This window comes from Acanthisitta chloris, unplaced genomic scaffold (assembly GCF_000695815.1).
Source record: "Acanthisitta chloris isolate BGI_N310 unplaced genomic scaffold, ASM69581v1 scaffold26656, whole genome shotgun sequence".
NCBI classification, from domain to species: domain Eukaryota; kingdom Metazoa; phylum Chordata; class Aves; order Passeriformes; family Acanthisittidae; genus Acanthisitta; species Acanthisitta chloris.
The window spans coordinates 20,186-41,165 of NW_008679139.1; the positions used below are offsets into that span (position 1 = coordinate 20,186).

General features: G+C 36.3%; 1 protein-coding gene across 1 annotated transcript in view; it reads right to left on the reverse strand.

The window, feature by feature from the left end:
* Positions 1 to 20,980, reverse strand: part of ROCK2 (Rho-associated, coiled-coil containing protein kinase 2) — a 54,241-nt gene that overhangs the window by 19,324 nt on the left and 13,937 nt on the right. The window contains exons 3-16 of the mRNA XM_009077188.1: positions 18,359 to 18,496; positions 15,456 to 15,716; positions 9,860 to 10,004; positions 7,451 to 7,589; positions 5,734 to 5,825; positions 4,790 to 4,949; positions 4,139 to 4,202; positions 3,971 to 3,982; positions 2,333 to 2,412; positions 1,925 to 1,973; positions 1,067 to 1,202; positions 844 to 935; positions 326 to 594; positions 109 to 140 (exon numbers count right to left, since the gene is read on the reverse strand). Of these exons, the coding sequence (XP_009075436.1) occupies positions 109 to 140; positions 326 to 594; positions 844 to 935; positions 1,067 to 1,202; positions 1,925 to 1,973; positions 2,333 to 2,412; positions 3,971 to 3,982; positions 4,139 to 4,202; positions 4,790 to 4,949; positions 5,734 to 5,825; positions 7,451 to 7,589; positions 9,860 to 10,004; positions 15,456 to 15,716; positions 18,359 to 18,496 (1,669 nt within the window). The remainder of the gene's footprint in view (positions 1 to 108; positions 141 to 325; positions 595 to 843; positions 936 to 1,066; positions 1,203 to 1,924; positions 1,974 to 2,332; positions 2,413 to 3,970; positions 3,983 to 4,138; positions 4,203 to 4,789; positions 4,950 to 5,733; positions 5,826 to 7,450; positions 7,590 to 9,859; positions 10,005 to 15,455; positions 15,717 to 18,358; positions 18,497 to 20,980) is intronic.

Consider the following 20,980-nt stretch of genomic DNA (forward strand, 5'->3'; position numbering starts at 1 on the left):
AGGCTAGATATTCGACCTAAAAATGACCACAAGATCAATGAGGCTGGGCCGTGTGTGAAAACAAGAATGTACTTGGTCTATTTAGAGAGAACATCTTTCAAATGTAACAGCTTCTAATTCTGACATTTTTAAGAACATCTCTCTTTGGGGTGATTTAAAAAGTTATCAACAATGTTTTATAAATGTTATCACACATTTTCTCTTAAATGTGTGTTCAGAATTACATAACATTTTATAGAACAGTACACTAATCTAGTCACGGTCTGAAGCACAAATAATATCACCCAAATCTATTTTTGCTTCTCAAACAAGAAGCAATCTTAACTTCAGAAGATTTGCAGGAATACCTTGTAAATCGTTGATAATCTCTGATCCATGACTTCGATCTCTCCTTTCTGATTCTAGAGCTGACTGCAGATTGAGATACTCCTTCTCCAGTTTGAGTTTTGCATTCTCTAGCAGGCAGTTCTTATCTTGTAGTTCTCTATTATTAGTTTCCAGCTGCTGGATTTGCTTTGTGCTTTCTGTCTGGTTCTTCCTTAACCTGGCTGCAGTATCAGACTCTGACCGCAGCAAAGAATTGGCTTCATCCAACTAAGATTGATAAAAACATACTTCAGAAAGAACAAAAATATAACAACTACTATTTTCACTACAGAATACTAGGTTTTATAGATTGAAGAAGTAGGGAGTGTATTTTAAGATTACTTTTGAACACCAAAACATGATAAGGAAGAACAGCTTTCAAAACTCCATTACACATTTCAAATCTCTCCACTACTACCAAAATCTGTACTTCAAACAGCTGTTTTTTCAAAATATACATATATAAAACTGACATACCTGTCTTTGTAGTTGATTGATTTTCTCATTGGATATTTGAGAGTTCTGATTCCTCTTTTTTAAATCTTCGAGCTGGTCTTTCAAACTGTTAACTACACAACAAACCCAATTCAACATTGTTAATCACTGCCATGAAAAAGCTTTAATTTGAACTATAATTCATTTATTTTATCTTTTAAAAGCCCACATCAAAATGGAACCCTTCAAGCATGGTACAACATACCCTCATTTTCCAAATTGCGTTTCTTATCTGCTTCATGTTCTGCTTTTCTCTGGTATTCTGTATTCTTATGCTGTAGAAGAGCCTTCTCTCTCTCTAACTGCCTGACTGTAGACTCTACATTCTTCCTTGAAGTTACCTGGATATATTTAAAAATATACACCACTAATTACATACACAAGAGTGATATACAATAAAAACACAGCTCACAGACTCAGTTCAGTCTGTAATGGAGAGTGCCAGTCTATCTGTCTGCTGCAAACACAACGTATCAGAACACGTAGTCAAATCTGGCCCAGGATGACTATGGCTTTGCACTTTAAATACTGTTTGATCATCTGGATTTGACAAACCTGGTCGACCTGCCTAAGCAGCCAGTCTGGGAGCAGAGAAACTTATGTGTAATGTAAGATCTTGACATGCACCCAGATGAGCAATACATTAAGCTGTACACATCCACATCCAAATTTGCAGCAGTACTAAGGGTGCAAAGCTGGGCAATAAATAGGCTCCTTTCACTAACACTGAACAATGCAAAGCATGGCCTTCCTCCTCTAGAAACACTACTCTCACATCTTCTCCTTTTACAATCTACATGGGATATTTATATCATGCTGTCCTCCAACTTAAAACAGGGTAAAAAAGGAGTTCTGCAAAGAAATGTGTAGTTATAGTACAAAAATCACAATGAAAATATTTTAGCAGTGAGAAAAACTTCATGCTTGTGAATGCAAAGAAATCAACTGGTGTTACTTGCTATAAATACACAGCTACTAAAAAATAATTTGCTGTTACCAAAAGAAAAAAGCCACACACAAATGTTAGTGCTCTAATTCCAGGAAGAAGTGTCTATGGACTTACCTCTTCATCAAGCTCTTTCACTACCTTCTCTAAACGAGTACTTGTAGACCTGAAGAAATTTGAAAAATATTTTTAAACCCTACTAATAATACAGACATTAGAATGTTTGGATGTCTAATTAATTTTATAGATACTCTTGTATCTGTAAAAAGATACTCTTGTCTCATTAATTTTACGTAAGATATTCTATTTTCAGCAATCACATGAAATCTCAAGGACAGGGGAATTCACTCAAATAATAGAGAGATTCTTACAGGGACAGCAAGAATTAAGCCAGCAAGTTACAGTGAGGCCTGCGTGCAGGGCTGGGAATCCCCAAAGTGGATTGAAATGCTTTAAAGCATTCAAACCCAAAAGGTCTCATAAAACTTCCTTATAAACATACCAAACATGTCCAAACAGTCTCACCTGTATTTCTGTTCTAGTTCGTCTTTGGCTTGTAATTCATTACTGAGCTGTTCTTCTAGCTTGCTTAGTTTTTTCTGAAACTGTGTAAAACGCCAAAAAATCATGGTCCACATATAAAAATGTTTCCACACACACCAAATGTAATTCAATTAAATAACAAAAAAATAAGGTAAAGAGAGGAAAATTAACTGAATCTTCCACCATATTATTTTTTATATTATTTTTAAACCATCTTTACAAGGTATTAACCCTGATGAATTTAAACCGCAGATCTGTAGCGACAAAATTTGCTGCATTCAATCAAACCATCACAGAATTATGTGTCACAGATTGTGAATCATAAAATTTGTATGGGGAAAGAGGATTGTTACCGGCCCTGTGCTGTACTCTGCAGACAGAGACTTTCCACTGAAGTAGATTTTTTGGGTTAGCCTTTTCTAAATGAAATGAAAAAATAAAAAGGGAGGGGCACATGACCACATTGGACAATATTCAGAGAATATGATTAAACATGTTCAGTGACCTTCAATAGGGAAGAATTTCTTAGTCTTATGCATAGAGAAGATAATGAATACTTTTCAGGTTTGGAAATGCTTTGTTTTGCTTACCAAAATATAAAAGAAATTGTGAGTCCACTCCCAAAATATTAATTAAATAAATTATAAATAATAAATTTTGGATTCATCTCATAACTTCAGGCTTTCAAATGCATTTATTTTCCTCCCCTTCCCCCTGTTCCTCTACCCCACTAAACATGAAATGTAAAAATGTGGTTTTCTAAAACATTTTATAATTGTTACAACTAGAAGATTCACAGAACAGGAACACTGAACAGGACACCAAAAACGCCGATTCACTGGTTGAGAAAATACAAATAAAATATGCTGTCAGAAGTGAAATTCAAAACTCTACCCACCACATTTATGATCACAACATAAAACAAGTATCATGAATGTGACACTATGTATTTTAAACAGCAGTACCATTTTTTTTTACCAGGGAAACTCTAAAACTATTCAGCAATGACAGGAAGGAAGTGGAGTCTAATGCACATTTGTATTTAAAATTATCTGATCAATACATAATGTATTTCCTTTACTTATTTTTTAAACTTTGAAAAGGAATTGTAAGTTTTAAGAATGGTTAACAACATGCTACCTACACTTGAATAATATAAATGTTTAAGTAACATACTGAAGTCAATACACGAAAATTCCATAGCATGTTCCTGTCATACGCAAATGTAAATTCAATTTTCAGTCATCAAAAGCTGAATAAACATACTCCATACACTCCAACTAAAGCACAATTAAAACGTTCCTTTATCACTGCAGGTAACAATGTACTTTTCCAAACTCTGAATATATCAGAGTCCCTCGGGCAAATTCAAAATTCACAAGAGTGCTGCTGTTTACAGCCTTACACATGGCTTTCCAAACAAATTCTAAATGCCAAAAGAATTTGAGAAAAACCTGCATTGATTCATCTTTAGCACCTAAACACTTGAGTACAACTGTTTTAAAATACAGCTGGTTTACTGTAACATTCTGGTGAATAAACATTTAAGAGACTTCACATCCACATAAAATTATGTAGGAATTTTTTTTATTCCTTTCATAATTCAGATAATACACTTACCTCCTTGCTGTCCTGTAAACAGAAAATACCATTTTTATTGAAGATCAGTAAAAGACAAAAAGCTCCCCCCAAAATTGCTTGAAAACTTATTTTAGACTCTGTCTTTTAACAGAGTTAACAAAATTTAGTTAATCATACCGTTTGTACTAAGGGAAAAAAGGCACTAACCTCATTTTTGCTAGATTGCACAGATTCATTTTCTCTGCAAGACTGAGAGGAGTCACTTAGCAACCTGTCAAAAACAAAAAACAAAACCCTCCAGTTCTTATTCAAGTTTTCAACAACTCTGGCAACCTTGCCAATCATCTCACTTGAATCAATTCTCCCAAGTCTTAGTACGTCCTATGCAGTTCTCAGAATGAAGCTTGTTTTATTTCAAATCTTTATGATTTGAATCTTTCCTTAAGTATAACATGTATCCGAATCCACAACAGCTTATAATTTTTAATTAATACAATTATTTAATTATTCAAGTTGAATTCTGCAAATCCATTATCTTGTGTATACTTTTTCTGAAACTAATAAAAAGCCATTTTAGAAATAAATTACAACTCTATCAGTATTTTAACCCTAATGTATTTTTAAAGAAATTATATAATTTTGGGCACATAAAACCACTGTTTAATCACAATTATTAACATAACCAAGGTAGTAACAAACTACTCTATTCAAACTTTATATTTTGTATCTTCAGAACCGAACATAAATGAATATAAAGCAATGCATAAATCATGTATCTAGAGTGAAAAAAAGGACATAATATAAGTAAAATGTAAGTAAATGTGTATTTCAAAAAATGCATATTAAAGTATCACATACAAATTGTCTCTATAGTAAGTAAATCCTATGAAAGGCAGCTGGTTTCCCACGAAGGCTTTGGGGATTGGAAAAGTTTCCACGTCTCCCTTGTCGTCCTCAATGTCATCAAAATTACTGCTATCTATATCACTGCTAAGCTCAGGAACAACAGGAGCAGCAGCTATAAAAAGGGGACAAAAGATGAAGTTCACTCCAAGATTCAGACACTTGCTACACAGTGCTATGTCTCTAATGTTAAAAGACTCTGTTATAAGTTGTCCTTAAATAACTTGCAGTTAAATATGTATTAACCATGCAGCAGAGCTGGAAATGTTACTGGGAACAGTTTTTTCTAGAGAAATCTATTTTCAGACTAGTTGCCCAATGCACAGACTATCTAATATGAAAGACATATTTGCTAAGGCAGTCACATTTGAGAATAGAACTCTAAACACAATCATCACTTTAAGAAACTTTTCTAAATATATAACTTCAAAAGTTACAATCAAGCTCACAGTCTGAACCGAGACACTTTGCTTTTTTCACAGGTTCTCACTACCTAAAATGAAAAGCAGTAAAACTGACAAGACCAGTGCTAAACTGGTGTCTTAACTACCAGAAGACCAAAAAAAAACAAAACCAAAAAACCCCAAACCTAAACAACAAAAGTTACAGAGAAACAGAACCTAACATACACTCTTTTTAGTTAAGATTCTGAAACATGCAGTTCCATTGTTCAAAATGGAAATCTAGACATTAAAAGCATGATGGAGGTGAGGATAATTACAGTAGGGAAAATGTGTAATCACTAACCCTTACGAGTGTTTATAATAAAAATCATAAACATGAAATTTTGTGCAAGATTATTGATAGACAGAAAATGCATAATTTATCTAGCCTGAAGTTTTTTGATTTCTACTATTGCAAATACTGAATAAAATAGAATGTTAAGCTATTTTACTTACTCTCTCGAATGTTGTCCCAGTTCCACTGATCACTTTTGAAGAAAGGATGATGTTTTATTTCTTCTACCCCATTTCTCCCAAGTCGTACATCCCTAAACATAGCAATTAAGCCAAAGCCACATTAGGAGAAATAGCCTTTCTTTCTTGTTGTTTAAATTATGGCTTCTTCATAACCACATTCATGGTCAGATAAAAAACAAAATTCAAAAACCACCAACTACTGATCTATAGTTTCTCACACAAAATGTACTCTGATTCTTAGCATGCACTCTCCCTGCAACTGCTAAAATGTCCAGAACTTGGAGTTTGCCATGTGGGGAGTAAAGCAAGAAAGACAGCACTGAGGCAAAAACTAAGAAGAAACTAAAAACACAAACAAAAACTCAACACCCTTGGGGGAAATAAAACTGCAGAAGTTCTGTGTCTGCCAAACCACATGACAAACCATAAGACGCAAGTGAAGGAAGGTCTAACTTACTGCACAGAACAGTTATTCAAGGCTGGACTAAAATAAATATTTTAAGAATTCCACACTCTGCCCCACAGCTAACCCTGACACGTCTCTTGCTGATATTTGCAGTGAAGTAAATCTTAAGTACAACAAGAAACTTCTAGTTTGACCAGAAGAGTCTCTCTTGAAAGTATCTACATGAACAGGACATAAAAACAATGCATGGAAAAAAAGTAATAAATCATAGGGTCGATGCTTAGTCCTTCTTTAAGTGCTTCAGCAGTGATCACGCAGGCAGAAAGAAAGCATCTGTTTCAAATAAATCGCTCGAGCACTGTATGAAATATAAACAGGAAGACGGACATACGTAGTGGAAGTACACCTCGCCACATTTACATTATTAAATTCTACTCATATTTTCTCTCTACCCTTCAGCTACTGAGGGTGAAAAACGCTGTTAAATAAAGCACATCCTTCCTGAGTAACTGTGATCTTGTTCAGCCAAGCAAACAATCTCTCTCTTCGAATGCAAAACACGTTAATGAGGCAATTTGTTTTCCTAATCCCTTATCCTAGTGGCTAGATGCTCTGCTCCAGCCAAATTCAGGGAAAGCACAAGAAAGCATCATCAATCCAGTCAACTATGTGTTGTTCTTTTAAATCAGAGAAATCAAAGATGATCTCTGCTTTTTGAAACTGAAGAAAATGCAAGTGCTCAGGTCAAGAACAAGCTTACACAGCTTAATATCAATAAATGGCCCAGTCCCATAAAGGGAGACCTAGAGGATCTATTTGTAACCAAAACAAGACCTTTGCAGACTTGTTAGCTATACTTGTCAATTAATGCAATGAAACAAATGAAAAAATAATTCAAACATTATAAGAAACCTCAAACAAATGTAATACGTGCCTACTTTCAGAAAAGTATTTGCTTTCACGTTTCATATGTAACAACTGCATAGACAATTTGGTTTCTGCCATAGAGCTTACAAATTACTTTCAGCCTTACAGGTTTGTTACTCTAGCACACACTGCAATTGGAAAGATTTGTCCAGCACAAACCACGCTGCTAACAAGAACTGTCAGAATTGCTCACAGAAATAAAACACAGTATCTGGAAAAAACACACCAAAAGAAAACACTAGAGAGCAGGAGAAATTGAAGAAGAGATCTGAACAGAGATTAAGAGAAATAACGGAAGGAACTAATTTTTACAAAGTACCATCCAAAATAAAAAAACAGCACCAGAACAATACACGCACTTACCTATCAGTTAAAAAGGCACAGATAAGGTTCTTTGCATGCTTAGAGATTTCCACGTCATCCGGGAAATGTAATGAGTTCTTATGATCCATAATTTTACTGTATGTTCCTACTAATGAGTCTGCGTAAAAAGGGGTATCGCCTGAAAATAAAACAGTACACTGACTGAGATTCTGAGTCATGTTCAAGTCATGTAAGCTGAATATGACAAAAGACACAAAGAAAAGTCTATAAGCAGTTTACCTAAGATAGCGTTTTACTTTAAGAAAAACAGGAAAATTGGCACGCAGGGTACAAAATAATACACACTACTAAAAATATACCTTCCCTAAAATGCCTTGTGTAACAAATTATACCATTTTCCATCTCGTGTATCACTACTAAAATTTTGCATCTTTTTTTCTACCTGAAGACTCTCACTGTGTTTTCTAATGGCTGACACCCACATAAATCCCATCTTTAAACACTCCCAAGGGTAAAATGGACCAAAACTCATTAAAACATTTGCTAATGCACATTTGTGGAAAGAATCCACCAAAGCTCTCAGAACACCATTTCAGAGGCACGCAGGTCTATCCTGCCTAAGGCAAGCCAGCTCTGAGCAAGAGCCTTCCCAGTGTGTTACTGCACTGTTAAATCCATATTAATAAATCTTGTTGACTGACAAATTACATTAGCTTGAGTGCCCATACTAACATGGCAGGTGGCTTTTAAAATCATAGACCTTTCTCACCCAAAGGTTTTCAGCATAGGCCTTAGTTAAAGATGTATCTTAGTTAAAGATAGATCTAGTTTAGATAAGAAAGGTAAAACTAGGACACATGAAAAAAATCAGCAGTGATAAAGGCAACTGACAGCATTCAGGACACACAAATGGTTTGGGTCCTGGTGTGCTGTGAGCAGGATCACCTGGCAGGGCAAGCAGCATGCTGGCTGTATGCTCCCAGCAGGGAAGTGAACATGTCAAATGCAGGTACATGAAAAATGTACAGACCACTGGGCAAAACCCACTCCACTCTTAAGAGAATATAAATACAACAATCCTAACTTTAGTCTTCTTCTGTCATTTTATGGCAAAATTAGAAATTGGCACACACCAGCTTGAACTGATCTTCTAGTCTTTTAGCAAATTCATTAGCTTGCCATAGCAGGGCACTGCAGTGGGGGGATCACTGACACTTGCTGCCACCTACCTCTTTCCCAGCCTTCCCCTTCTCAATTGTTTTCCACCTCAGAAACAGCTTTGATTTTGGCCACACCTCAAAACTATCCCAAGTCACTGAACTAACATTAGGACTCATGACCAACTGAATTGTGACCTATTGTGACCAATATTTTACCTCTTAGTTAAGCACACAATAAAATTGGCATTTTCATAATAAAAGTAGCATCTTCATTAGAACTGCAGTTTTACTAAAACCAGAACAAAAGGACAGTTTCTGTGCTTTCTTTGACGTGTAAAGTTTTAGAAGATCATAGGCTGAATCTTGATACGTAAGCACAAAGAAAAATAGGTAATTTATACCAACATGTGGGATATGGAGAAATTAAGTAAGAGGCTCTGAGAAAATATTCTGGATAGCTATGTCCAGTATTTTAATAGCCAATTAATTCTATTTATTGCTTAAACTATTCATGAAAGACTACTAATTATAAACCCCACTTTTTTTGAAGTCAAAATGTCTTAATTCTGAGAGACATAGAAATTTTAATAGCATCATATATCCAAATGTCTTTCCTGGCTCAGGACACCCGAAACATCAAATAGGCAATATTCCCAGAACATGCTGATTTGGATTTTTAATAATTATATGCTCAACTCCATCCTTCTATAATCAGTATTTTGCTACCAGACTATGATACTGATCCTCACTGCACTTGAAGATGCACATGACTCATTTCCTTGACAGATTATATTTTATGTTCATTGCCACAGCAGTCCAGTATATTTTGCTGGAAAATCCTGACTCAAGCATAAAAGAATCAAGCCATACTACCACATTTTGACCTAAGAGAAGACACTGACATGCAGTGGAAAAACCAGAAGAGGGGAAAAGAAAGGGGCAGTCCTACCCTCCCACTCCTTTCTCATCTCTGCTTCCCTGCAAACTCAGTACTGCCCCTGCAGTGGCACAAACATTCATGAGCTGGTGAGGTAGCTGACCCTAGTTAAAACTATTCTAAGAATTAGTTTTAAGCTCAACCGAGTCAGGGAACTAATCACTGAGCAAGCACGCAAACAGCTGTCGCAGCGTAAGAGTGACAGAGAGCAAAGAGAACAGGAATGAAGGCACAGCACCAGCCAGAGATCAGAAGCTGTGAGGTATGACCAGCCCTCACACAGCGAAGTACAGCTAAAGACACAATAAAGACCCAGTGATAATCTCATTAGCAGAAGAAATCACTACTTACCAACCAACATCTCAAAAAGGAAAACCCCTACAGACCACCAGTCACATTCCCGTCCGTAATAACCATCGCCCCCCTGCGATTTCAAAACTTCAGGAGATATGTAGTCGGGGGTTCCCACAGCCGTATCGCAGCGCACCATTCCTGTCTGAGCAACAGCAACACAAACAGCTCCATTAGAAATACTTCCGAGTCTTTAAACAATTCATCTATTAGTAGAACACAAACGCATACAAAAATACAGCCTAAAATGCTTGGTTTGGGAATTGTGTCTCAAGCACTATTTTTTTACTCAAGAAGCAATATGGACTGAAAAGGCATTTCCTGGTGACACACTCATCTCTACCTACTCCCTAGTGACTTCTCTTGATGGCATCTTTCAAAAACTGACCAATTTTCTAATTTTTATCATTGGTTTCAATATGAACTTACACATCATATCAGACTGCTTCTTACCTTATTGAACTCAGGAGCAAACTTTAGAACAATTTTGACAAGTTATGAATTCTAGGCCCTACACAGCAAACACGTAACAATTTTGTCTAATTCAGACAATAAACTGAGTTATAGATAAATCTCTATAGTCACACCTTGCTATGTATTTAAAGACAGGAAGAAAAACAAAAGGAAAAGATATTTCTAAAGAACAGCAAATCTTTTCTTTTTAAATAAAAATGTTTGGGTATTTTTTTTACATTAACATATCACAGTTGTATTAATGGAATGATTCCTCATCCCCTTTGCTTCACACTGAGAGTCTAAAAATGCAAGGACTAAGTGACATCTGCCAGCATTCATTCTGGTACAGAGTTATAAGCCTTGGTTCCTTTAATCAAATTCACTGCATTCATTCCAGAGAGACCAGATGGATAAGTGAAATGAAATCCTGGATGAAGTTACAGAAGTACCAAAAATACACTCATCTTTTATACTGTCTCTCAATCTGAAATCTTACCTAAGTCATCTTACAAAGTTCTTTGTTCATTTTGCCATCATCATGAATGGCAATATATATTAATTCTGAATATTAACACAGAATATTAGTAGCAACTACTCAAGTCAAAATACTTACTTAAAGAAAATAAGTGAAATGTTTTGACTTGGAAATTATATTGATGTGTAAAGCTTAGACATCACGTTACCATATTCCTTTTCATACAAAATATGAACTGCCAAAAGCTTTTATTTATGTCCTAAACTAGAATCCAGAAAGTCATCAACCAGCAGGCAAAAACTAAAAGGATGACTAAATATTGTAGAGACCTATGGAGTACTTCAAATGTCCTCCTAGCAAATGCCTATCATCCTCCACAACACCATGCTAAAGCTGAAATCCTAAAGAAGCTTTGACTTCTCAGTTCCAGAATGTAGAGTAAGTTAATTTCTGACTTCTTCTACACTATGGATGAGACAGCAGATAACTTATTCATCCTGGAATAAGAAAATGAAGTTAACTCTTTTCAGAAGACCTAATGCATTCATTGGACAAATAAAAATACAGACAAACACATTTTTGCACTGGGAAATAAACTAAAACCCAGAGGCTCCAGAAATCTAAAACTGAGAGCATTCAAAAATGGACCTGGCATGTGGCAGGAACCATTCCTTGAATATCCTCCTTGTAAGAGCACTCTGTGCACCAACCTACATGTCTTCTCTGAAACTTAAGCCTCCCTGCTTTGGCACAGGAGTAATTGCTCAAGGGTTATACAATTGTGCTTATCTAGTAGGACTGTGGCATCTCAATGAGGCCTCCAGTACTGGTGTGGGTCTATCTCTTCCTTATCCAAAGGAAAAATTACAAAAAGGCAAAGTCTAAATTTTTACTCAGTCAAGAGTGGTTGAAGTCACCTGAATCCCTCCCTCTGGGTAAGAAGATTCTTTAAAAACAAAGTAACCAAAACAGTTTTGAAAGGTTTCTCTGAAGACTGCAGCTCTAGTCACAGCCTCATGACCTTGACACCTAAGCATTGAGTAACACCCCATCTCCCATCCCTCTATAATTAATACACCAAAACAAGAACACTTTTTAATATGTTACACATGTTGTTATTTTGTGAAGTCTTAAACAAAGCAAAGGCTGAGCCTAAACCAGCCAGATGATGGCTGGTATGTGGCAACAAGGAAAGTTCTCTCCAATGACGTTACACATGATAAAGAACTCCATGTAACAACACATCTTGAGTTTTCAGACAAGATGCCAAAGAACTGAACAGCAAAACAAAAAATATATTTCTACAGTTAAAAGGGTCCTGAATGCTAACACCAGTTTTCATGGGACTGTACCCCTCCAAAGCACAAGCAGCTGATTGTATTTATGCCCCATAAAACTCTCTCTCTTCTGTCTCAGGAACCAAGCTAAAAATGCATTCACAGAAACACAGAACAGCCTGGCTTGGAGGGGACCTTGAAAGATTAACTGACCCAAGCTGTGTCATTTACACACTTGTTCTTTCAAAGAACTCGCGCGTTGCTCTGTATGTATTTTTAAGTACTGGATACCTTTAATACCACAGCCAGACTAGCTTCTGTGATCTCTGGCATCAAAGCCAAGTAAACAGGGACATCTTCTCTGTGCAGTACAGAGCATCTTGGCAGTTCCTACGTTCTGAAGAGACCTAAAGGGTGCTGTTTTCTCTGGCCAATGCACTACTCCTGTGTTTCAAATATTGAGCCCCTCTGTTTTATGCCCAAGTAGCACACTCATACAAAGCTTCCTGACTGGAGTCTCAGGCCAGTGTTTTACCTGAAACTTTTCTCATCACCTCAAAAGATCAAGGTGGATCTTGGAACTCATGTCCTGCAGTTATGTGAGAGATGTGCAGTGCACAATTTTAAAAACCAGGCTGTCCAGGAGACACGGCATATTCTCACAGCTCCTAACAACTTGGCGGTGAGACTGTAGTGTTTCCTAGCATCATTCAGTATTACTACATTGCTGAAGACAAAGCAATTCAGTTTTCATCTTCAGGAGTATCTCCATCAGACCTGAAGGACTTGCAGTCTTGAACCAAGGCTGACAATCAGGTTTTCACTCCTCGGGAAGTTCCATTCAGTAAACAAGAGCTGAAGAGTGCTTGTGTGGAAACATTAGGATAGCACACATCAGGTGTTAACACTGCACGTGGGCTTGTGCAATGCCTTGCAGACAATGGACTGAAGCAAGAAGGATCCAGCACAGTCTTGGACAAGCTTCAATGAGAAACAAGTTGAGTTCTAAAACGAGCCTGAGCTGAAGCGATAATCCCAAATAGTAAACATCCTTTCTTTTGGTCATGTCTATTTTCACCAGATATCCTCTAACCTGTGGTCTTGTGAAAGCTCAGTTAGCACAAGACAGCACCATGTACCGAGTCTGGCAACACTGGGAGCTCCTGGCCTTACAACACCTATCTACGATTAGAAAGAACCAGGTGAAACCTTCCCAGGGCTACCTAATCATACCTAAATACCAAAAGGGAACCACGATGAATGGCCAACTCCATTCTCTATTCAAAAATAGAAATATTCACCTTGTTACATATTTTTTAAAAGGCAACAAATAAAAAAAAAAAAAAACACCAAAAAACCCACCACAGAACCCAAAATCATTACAACTGAGTTAGGTCAACGGGACAGTTCCTTTTATCCTGGAAAAGATCACTGAAACATTCACCAACTCTCTTCACATAGTGCTAAGGAAGAATTCTGCTGTGTCTGGCCTGGCCTGGCAGACCTAAGTGAACACTGAATTCAACTCAACAGCAAAGGTCAAAAAAGTCCTTCACTGAATTGCAGCAGGATTTTTCTGAGCTCTCGACAGCACAAGGAAGATGCTAGTGTGCACAACTGCTAAAAGAAATCCAAATCCAAAAAACCAAGTGAGTATTGGGTAAGCATATATTTTCTAGAAATCCGCCTGCCAACACCAGTATTATATTTACACAGCTGGGATGTGTTCATGTTTTGTAAGAAGTAGCATGAGGTTTGGAGGCAATCCAGAACCTCTCAACTTCTAAAGCTTCCTGTAAAAAATATTTTTGCCATTTCACTGAGTCTGAAAAACATGAAGAACTTAAAATGAAATCTGTTAAAAAATTAACTTCTTCAGGAAATCACTGGTCCATTGATGACGCACAGTCCCAACTGGAGTTCACTGTAACTCCTTACCAGAAACATGCATGCACTTCTTACATTTGCAATATCACCATCCACAGTTCAGTATTCCATTCTTTTAATAACAGCAATGAAGAAGAAGGAAAAAACGGCCTAGGTCCACCATTTCTGGGATCCCTTTTCTTAGTAGATTTATATTATGAACATTTTGATGCTTTTTTTAATGTCTCTTCAGGTGAACAACAGATTCCCTTAAGAACTATAGTTCATGGACTCAAAACAAAAATTGTTTTTTAAGAACTGAATTAAGAGGCCAAGCACTAATTTTGATTTTTTCAATTGAAGTAAAGGCTGTCCCCTAAAATACAGGCAAGTAAATCAAAGAGTAGGTAGACATTCTCTCTCTGCCTTTAGAATAGTAACTACAATATCAGCAAAACTAAATAGACTGAACTGAATAAACTGAATAAACAGCTGCAGTTGTATAATGAAGTTTATACGCTATGTGAAAAAACCCTACCTAACCAGAACACAGCTGGTGTCTCTGTATCTGTATTTCTAGATACAGCTAAAGAGACATTAACATCATGATGCAAATGCAAATTAAGTAGATTGCAGAGATTATATTGAGCACTGCCTAAATACAGAAAAAAAAATCTGAAACATTAAAGCGAGTAAGCTGAAAAGGATCGCCCTTGCCAACATTAATACAGAAACCTTTCAAAGGGCAGGCAAATCATAACACACATTCATACACATTTTTTTTCAATCTGTTAACATTTTTCACAGGAAGAATATATTCTGTAAATTACAGCATAACACTGTTTGCCAGGGAAGATTTTAAGAGGGCTTATACAAAAGGTAGCTTTATTTTTAAGTCTCCTTTGATAATATAAAGTGTTACATCCTGCTAAAGAATATTCTTATACGATCTCATTAGAAAACTGTACTTGGCTGTACATGGTAAAATCTGCACAATTCAAATGTATGACATTCTGACAAACAGCTAACACATTTGATCAATATATCGCATACCACTGCTGCCTCACTGTGACCTCATTGGAACGACCACTAGAGGATGCTATGAGAACAATCAGACACAGGAAAAAACATGGCACTGTATCTTGCCTATAAAATAATTTAATTTACAGAAAAATGTCAGTTTATGAAGTGTTCCAAGGTCACTAATGTTGAAACAAGGAGTTGTCTCATAAGCTTTTCAGACATTTGGCCAAAAAAAAAGAACTTCAGAAATTTATAAACACACATGCTTTCAAAAATAACAAAAAGTAAGTTTACATGCTTCTTCCGTATGACAGAACAGTTTATTATAGAAAAGGTAACGCTATTTAAAGTACTCTTTTATTTAAAACTAGGAGACAAGGAACAGCTTTCTAACCAAGAGGACTGTTTGATGACTATTCCTCTGGGCCTGATAACTCATAAGAAAATAACCTTATGATTACAGTTTTACAGATTATAAATTATTCAGTTGCATACTTACTTCATCCATTTTCATACAAGTGCCAAAATCTGCCAGCTTCAGATGCCCATATTTATCTAAAAGCATATTGTCAGGCTTCACATCTCTGTGTATCAAGCCCATGGAGTGAATTGCATCAAGAGCAAGAACAACTTCAGCTGTATAGAACTTGGCCCACTTCTCAGGCACATCGTAATTGCTCATAAGGTTTACAAGATCTCCACCTGGCATGTATTCCATTACCATGTACAAGTATTTGTCATCTTGAAAGGCACAAAATAGCTGCAATATTAAAAAAAGGAAAAGAAAAAATGCAATTACTTTTCAGAGACAGCTGGGAAAAAGAATAAAGCCCTTTATCTTGAAGTTTCTTTAAACCTGAGGAAATGTTTAAGACTGATGTAAACAACTTTACTTTTTACATTCAGATTGTACATTTTCTATTATTTATGACAGTATCTTGAAAGATACTGAACTACAAACCCCCCTTGTTTTTATTTTTAAGGAAGCAAAAAAGATTTCCTAATTATTTTAGCAGTATAAGCTTACATAAATATATATATATATATACACATACATATCTCTCCATGTTTCTTGGCATTACAAAGTGTCACTGAGTCAAAATGAAAAATAACATATCATAAATGAGAAAGGGGGCACCATGTACTGATTTGAAAATATCTCAGCAGTGAGCAGCATCTCAGATTGCCTCTAAATTATGCATATTATAAAATCCTTATCTCTGTACATGTTTACAAAAACACTTGTCACTACTGAGTTTGTCCTAAATCAACATATATTGAAATAACAAAGAAAAACAAAATGTTCCTGAAGACAACTATAACACAATACAAAGAAATTATCCTTAACAACAGAATACTGGTCTAGTCTAGGTTGCAGTCAGTATGTTTCCTACTGACATGATAGCGAAAGTAAGGCTAGTCTCTTTAAAAATGTATTTCAGACCCAGAGCACACAAATTTTAGAGATCTCACCCAGTGATCATCAGGTCTGAAAAAAGCCCAAGCCAGCAAAAAGCATTAATATCAAACATTCAATGACTGGTGTGAAAAAGTGTCTGAAAGTCTCACCTCATTTCTCAGGGAATACTGCTCCTTTACCTTAAAAATTAAAATTATTCATATCTTTAAGTTACCCACACAAGATGTAAAGGCAATTGAAAAACAGGATGTGTGGAAAGGAGGAAGTCAAAATCAGGGAGGTCATGGAGGACGAGAAACCACGAAAGGCAGGTATATTAATATGGAGATTTGACTTTTAGATAAAGATTAATTCTATAATTAGTGACAGAAGACCTGTATTAGAAATATATATTTTATACATACATATTGCATTTTATTTGTTTTCCCAAATGGATAACATATGCAATACATAGTAAGATAATGCATTTGGTCATTAAAGTCTAAATTTAAAAAAAATTATCTCTGTGTTCTCTCATGTAAAGATATTAATGTAACACAATAATAAATAAGAGCATTGTGCCTTTATACAGCACTTTCACTATTGCCCTCAAGCGATTTCATTAAAACAATTACCTAGAGCTCTTGTTTCATTTGTTTTTCACATTAAAAACAAGGCACAGAGAAGCAGTGTGACCTGTCCCAGTTTCTAGCTCAGAACAGAACCTACATTTTCTTCAAACCAACTCGATGTCCTATCCCACTGGACCACATTACCTAAATATGTCACACTAATACACCTCATCATAGAAGGCACAATTGCAACTACACTTTACTTCATTTGCTATTTAAATCACAGATAAGACATTTATATCTTGCTTGTGACACTTTCCTTTGAAAATCCATGTCATGCACTTCTTGTTACTTTCAATTGCATGTGAAAAATAAAAATAATTCCTGACACCTATTGTGTCTAAATTAAAAAATCATCCATTTGATTAAGCATTTCTGCTGAATATAGGCAAGAGCACAGAACATACTCAGAGGAGCAAAACACTTAAATACAAGACCCTGGAAAACATTTCTTGCATCCATGAGGTAAAGTGCTAGGAAGAATATATAGTAAACTTAAGGCCAGTCTTATTAAATACACAGAAGCATGGTAATACATGTGAGTGCATTGAAATGTATTAATTATTGAACAAAATTAAGTACTAACAATCTCTCCACACACATGCTTTCACTACTCATTCTATTAACTGGGGTAATTTACCAGTTGCAATAAATGGTAATATTCAGTAATTCTTCCCAAAGGCACAATTCACATTACAACATCATGATGATATGTGTCATAAGACAGCTGCGAGCAATGGTGTTCAAGACCAGCTGAAGAAGTCAACTTTCCATTACTTGGATATTACTTCCAAGCTAAGAGGCTGTAACTGACCTAAACAGAAGATGGGTTCAAACAAACTACTGCTACAACCTCCCATCTTGCAGCAACCAGGAGTGCACACTCTCACCCCTATACCAAATTGCAGATGAGAAGACACTGACTATTTAAAGCACTCTTACTAACAATTGCCTGTCATCAACTTACTCTATCATGAGGAAAGAATGGAAATAACACTGACATTTGTTTCTACATTTATATACAGAATTTTTCTTAGTTGGAAAGGCCACTTCCCTATTATTCCAAATAATTATGTGGATATTTTAAAAAACTGTTTAATTCTGTTTTATGATGCATTTGTAGTAACTAAAATGTAAATTAATCTACTTTCTAACACAGCCAAATACACAAAACTCAGTGAAATTGCTGTAAAATTCTATTTTTAAAATTAAAAATATGAACCTAGGCCATGATTTGCATATAGATGTAATTTTAAAACTAGCTCATATTGATGACATCATCATCATCATCACCACCATTATTACTGCTGCTATTATTGTTATTTTTCTATTTATCATTTTTTATTTTTTTCTTTTACATATCTTCCTTACCTGAACCACCCAAGGACTGTTGGCGAAGGCCATGATATCTCTTTCTTCCCAGAAAAAGGCTGAATCTGATCTCTTGATCATTTCAAATTTACTAAGTAGTTTCATTGCATAAACTTTCTGTGTCATTTTATGGCGAACCTGTGGGTTGAGAAAGAAGAGAACCAACATTTTTTACATGCCATGTTAAAAGACCTGAATACCAGCATAATGTATTTCTGCTATCTGTAAACTGCTTTCTGGGATGCAATGCCTCCAGGTCTTCATATACACCCAATTTTATACCAAGCAAGGATTTCAGAACTTCCAGGCCTGGAAAGAAAAGCTTAACAGCTGCTCCAAAAAACCCCCAAACTATAGCAGGGGTGGAACAAAAGGATGCCAAATGAAGGAAGATATGCCAGCGCCTAGACAACCATGGCAGCTGTCACTGCAACCCCAGCAGAGGAGCTCCAGGACCACGAGTGGGATGTGCCTCAGGGTTGCAGTAGCTCTTAGGAGGTGCCTGTTTCATTGAAGATGCACTGCACATGCTCTTCCTCACTACGGCTATGAGCGTAAAAATAAGAGCTGACTCCAGCAGACTCCTTGCTCAAATTAAACTACTAAAAACAAAGGCAAAAACCCAAACAACCCACAACAAAATCCCCCAAAGAACCTAACCCAAAACTCAGAATGAGGAAAGTACTAGCTTTCTATAAAGAACTGGACTGCTCTTCTTAACATTTTCTGAGTGAATGGGCCTACTTCAAATCACCCAGAACAATAACGACTAATTAATTCTATTTACAGAAGAAAACGGAAATGCTATTCCCCCATCCAAAGTTCCAGCATGTAGTAAGAAATGAAGTCCAACTCTGCTTGTATTTTCTTATTCTGAACACTGCCTAGCCATTGAATTCATTCATGTTACAAATTCTGCAAGCAGCCTACTTCAGCCTCTGCCAATTTTTATTTTGTACCAAAAAATGACTACTCCTAATTATTTTCTTAACAGTTCTTCACTTTAAATGGTGTGAAATTAGTAACATAAATCTTATTGGAAAACTGGAATTAAAACTTCTATGACAAAATCTGAAAATATTTTGGAAACCTTCATCTGAACCTGGACATGAAACCAAATCCTTAAAGCACATACTGCAAAGTCATTACTCTGCTAATGAAACAACATGAGACTTAGGTTACTTTATGAAACAACTACTAAAGGACCAGTTTTTTAACAGCCTTGAATGTTCCTTGCAGAAAAAATAATTGGAAATATTCAGATGCAAGGTGTCTGAGTCAGCAGAAGAAAATAAATTAACTGCACCTTAAGTTTTTGCATATTATCTTCTCATTAAATAAAAAATTCAGTGGACTAAATTTGTGAAATTGATTTGTGAAATGCGCCAAAATTGAAGCTATGACCCCTCACATTAATTAGAATAAAGCAGATCTCCCAACATCTTAGTCTAGTACAATGTCCAAGATCAATTATGCTGTTTGAAAGAATGTTTAATAGGCTTTTCCTGAACATCTATGTTTCAGGTCCACTACGTCTGCAGTGCAAAGCTTCAGAGAGGCACTTGTTTGGTTGACAAATCTGGGAGCATCAGTTTCCTGCTCCTGAAAAGTTAATATTGCTGAAGCTATAGAAGAAGCATCAGGTGGAATGGGTGATCTTGGAAAGAATGAGACCACGAACAGAAAGAGGAATATTTAAGAACTTACTGTTCTTGAAATTGGGGCTTTTTGCTTCCAAGAAATAGGTGCAAAAGTTTCATTATCAGTACGCTGCATAGTTTAACACTAACCAACAACCTTCTGTATAGTTCAGCAAAACCCCTCCAACCTAACACACTTACAGATAAATCCTTACTACCAGGGTGGATGAGGCCTTGAGCAACCTGATCTAGAGAGGAGGTGACCCTGCCCATGGCAGGGGAGGTTGAGACCAGATGATCTGTAAGGTCCGCTCCAACCCTTAAATTCTATGATTCTATGATTTTAAGGCATTAACAATTAGTCAGCTAGCAAAAGTGTCCTAAAAGAGGATTTTGAAAATTAACTCCTTCCCATTTACTAACCCCACATGGGATTATTTACAAGACTTGGTACACCACAAACTATACTCCACAAAGTAGAGCTTCTGTAATCCTGCCCAAAACGAGAAGAAACACAAAGACCAGAAACCTGAAAAAGATACTGTTTAAAAGAAAATGCATTTTCTCTAGAAGTTCTCCATAATATATTTAGTAGCTTACAATTCTTACAATAGCTGCGTACTCCTGCCTAGGAGCAGTTAGTGCAGCTGCCTTGCTTTAAAAGAACAACTGTCTCCCACTACTTGTCTCCAGAGTCAGCACAGCCTGAAGAAAGCTCATGGGCAGGAGAGGCAAAATAAACAGACATGGGTGAACCCAAAAATCCCAGTCCATGCACCTCTCCAAAGTAGTGCCAATAGGTTATTAGTCGGCTAAATTACTTCTTGAGAACATTTCAAGACAGGTTCTTACTCTGTACACAAATCACAGAACCAAAGCAATAACTAGCATACTGGCACACCCAGAGAATGAGTGTGTCTTGGCACACCTTGCAGGTGAACAGACCTACCACGGATATTACTCCACCTATCTCCATCACAGC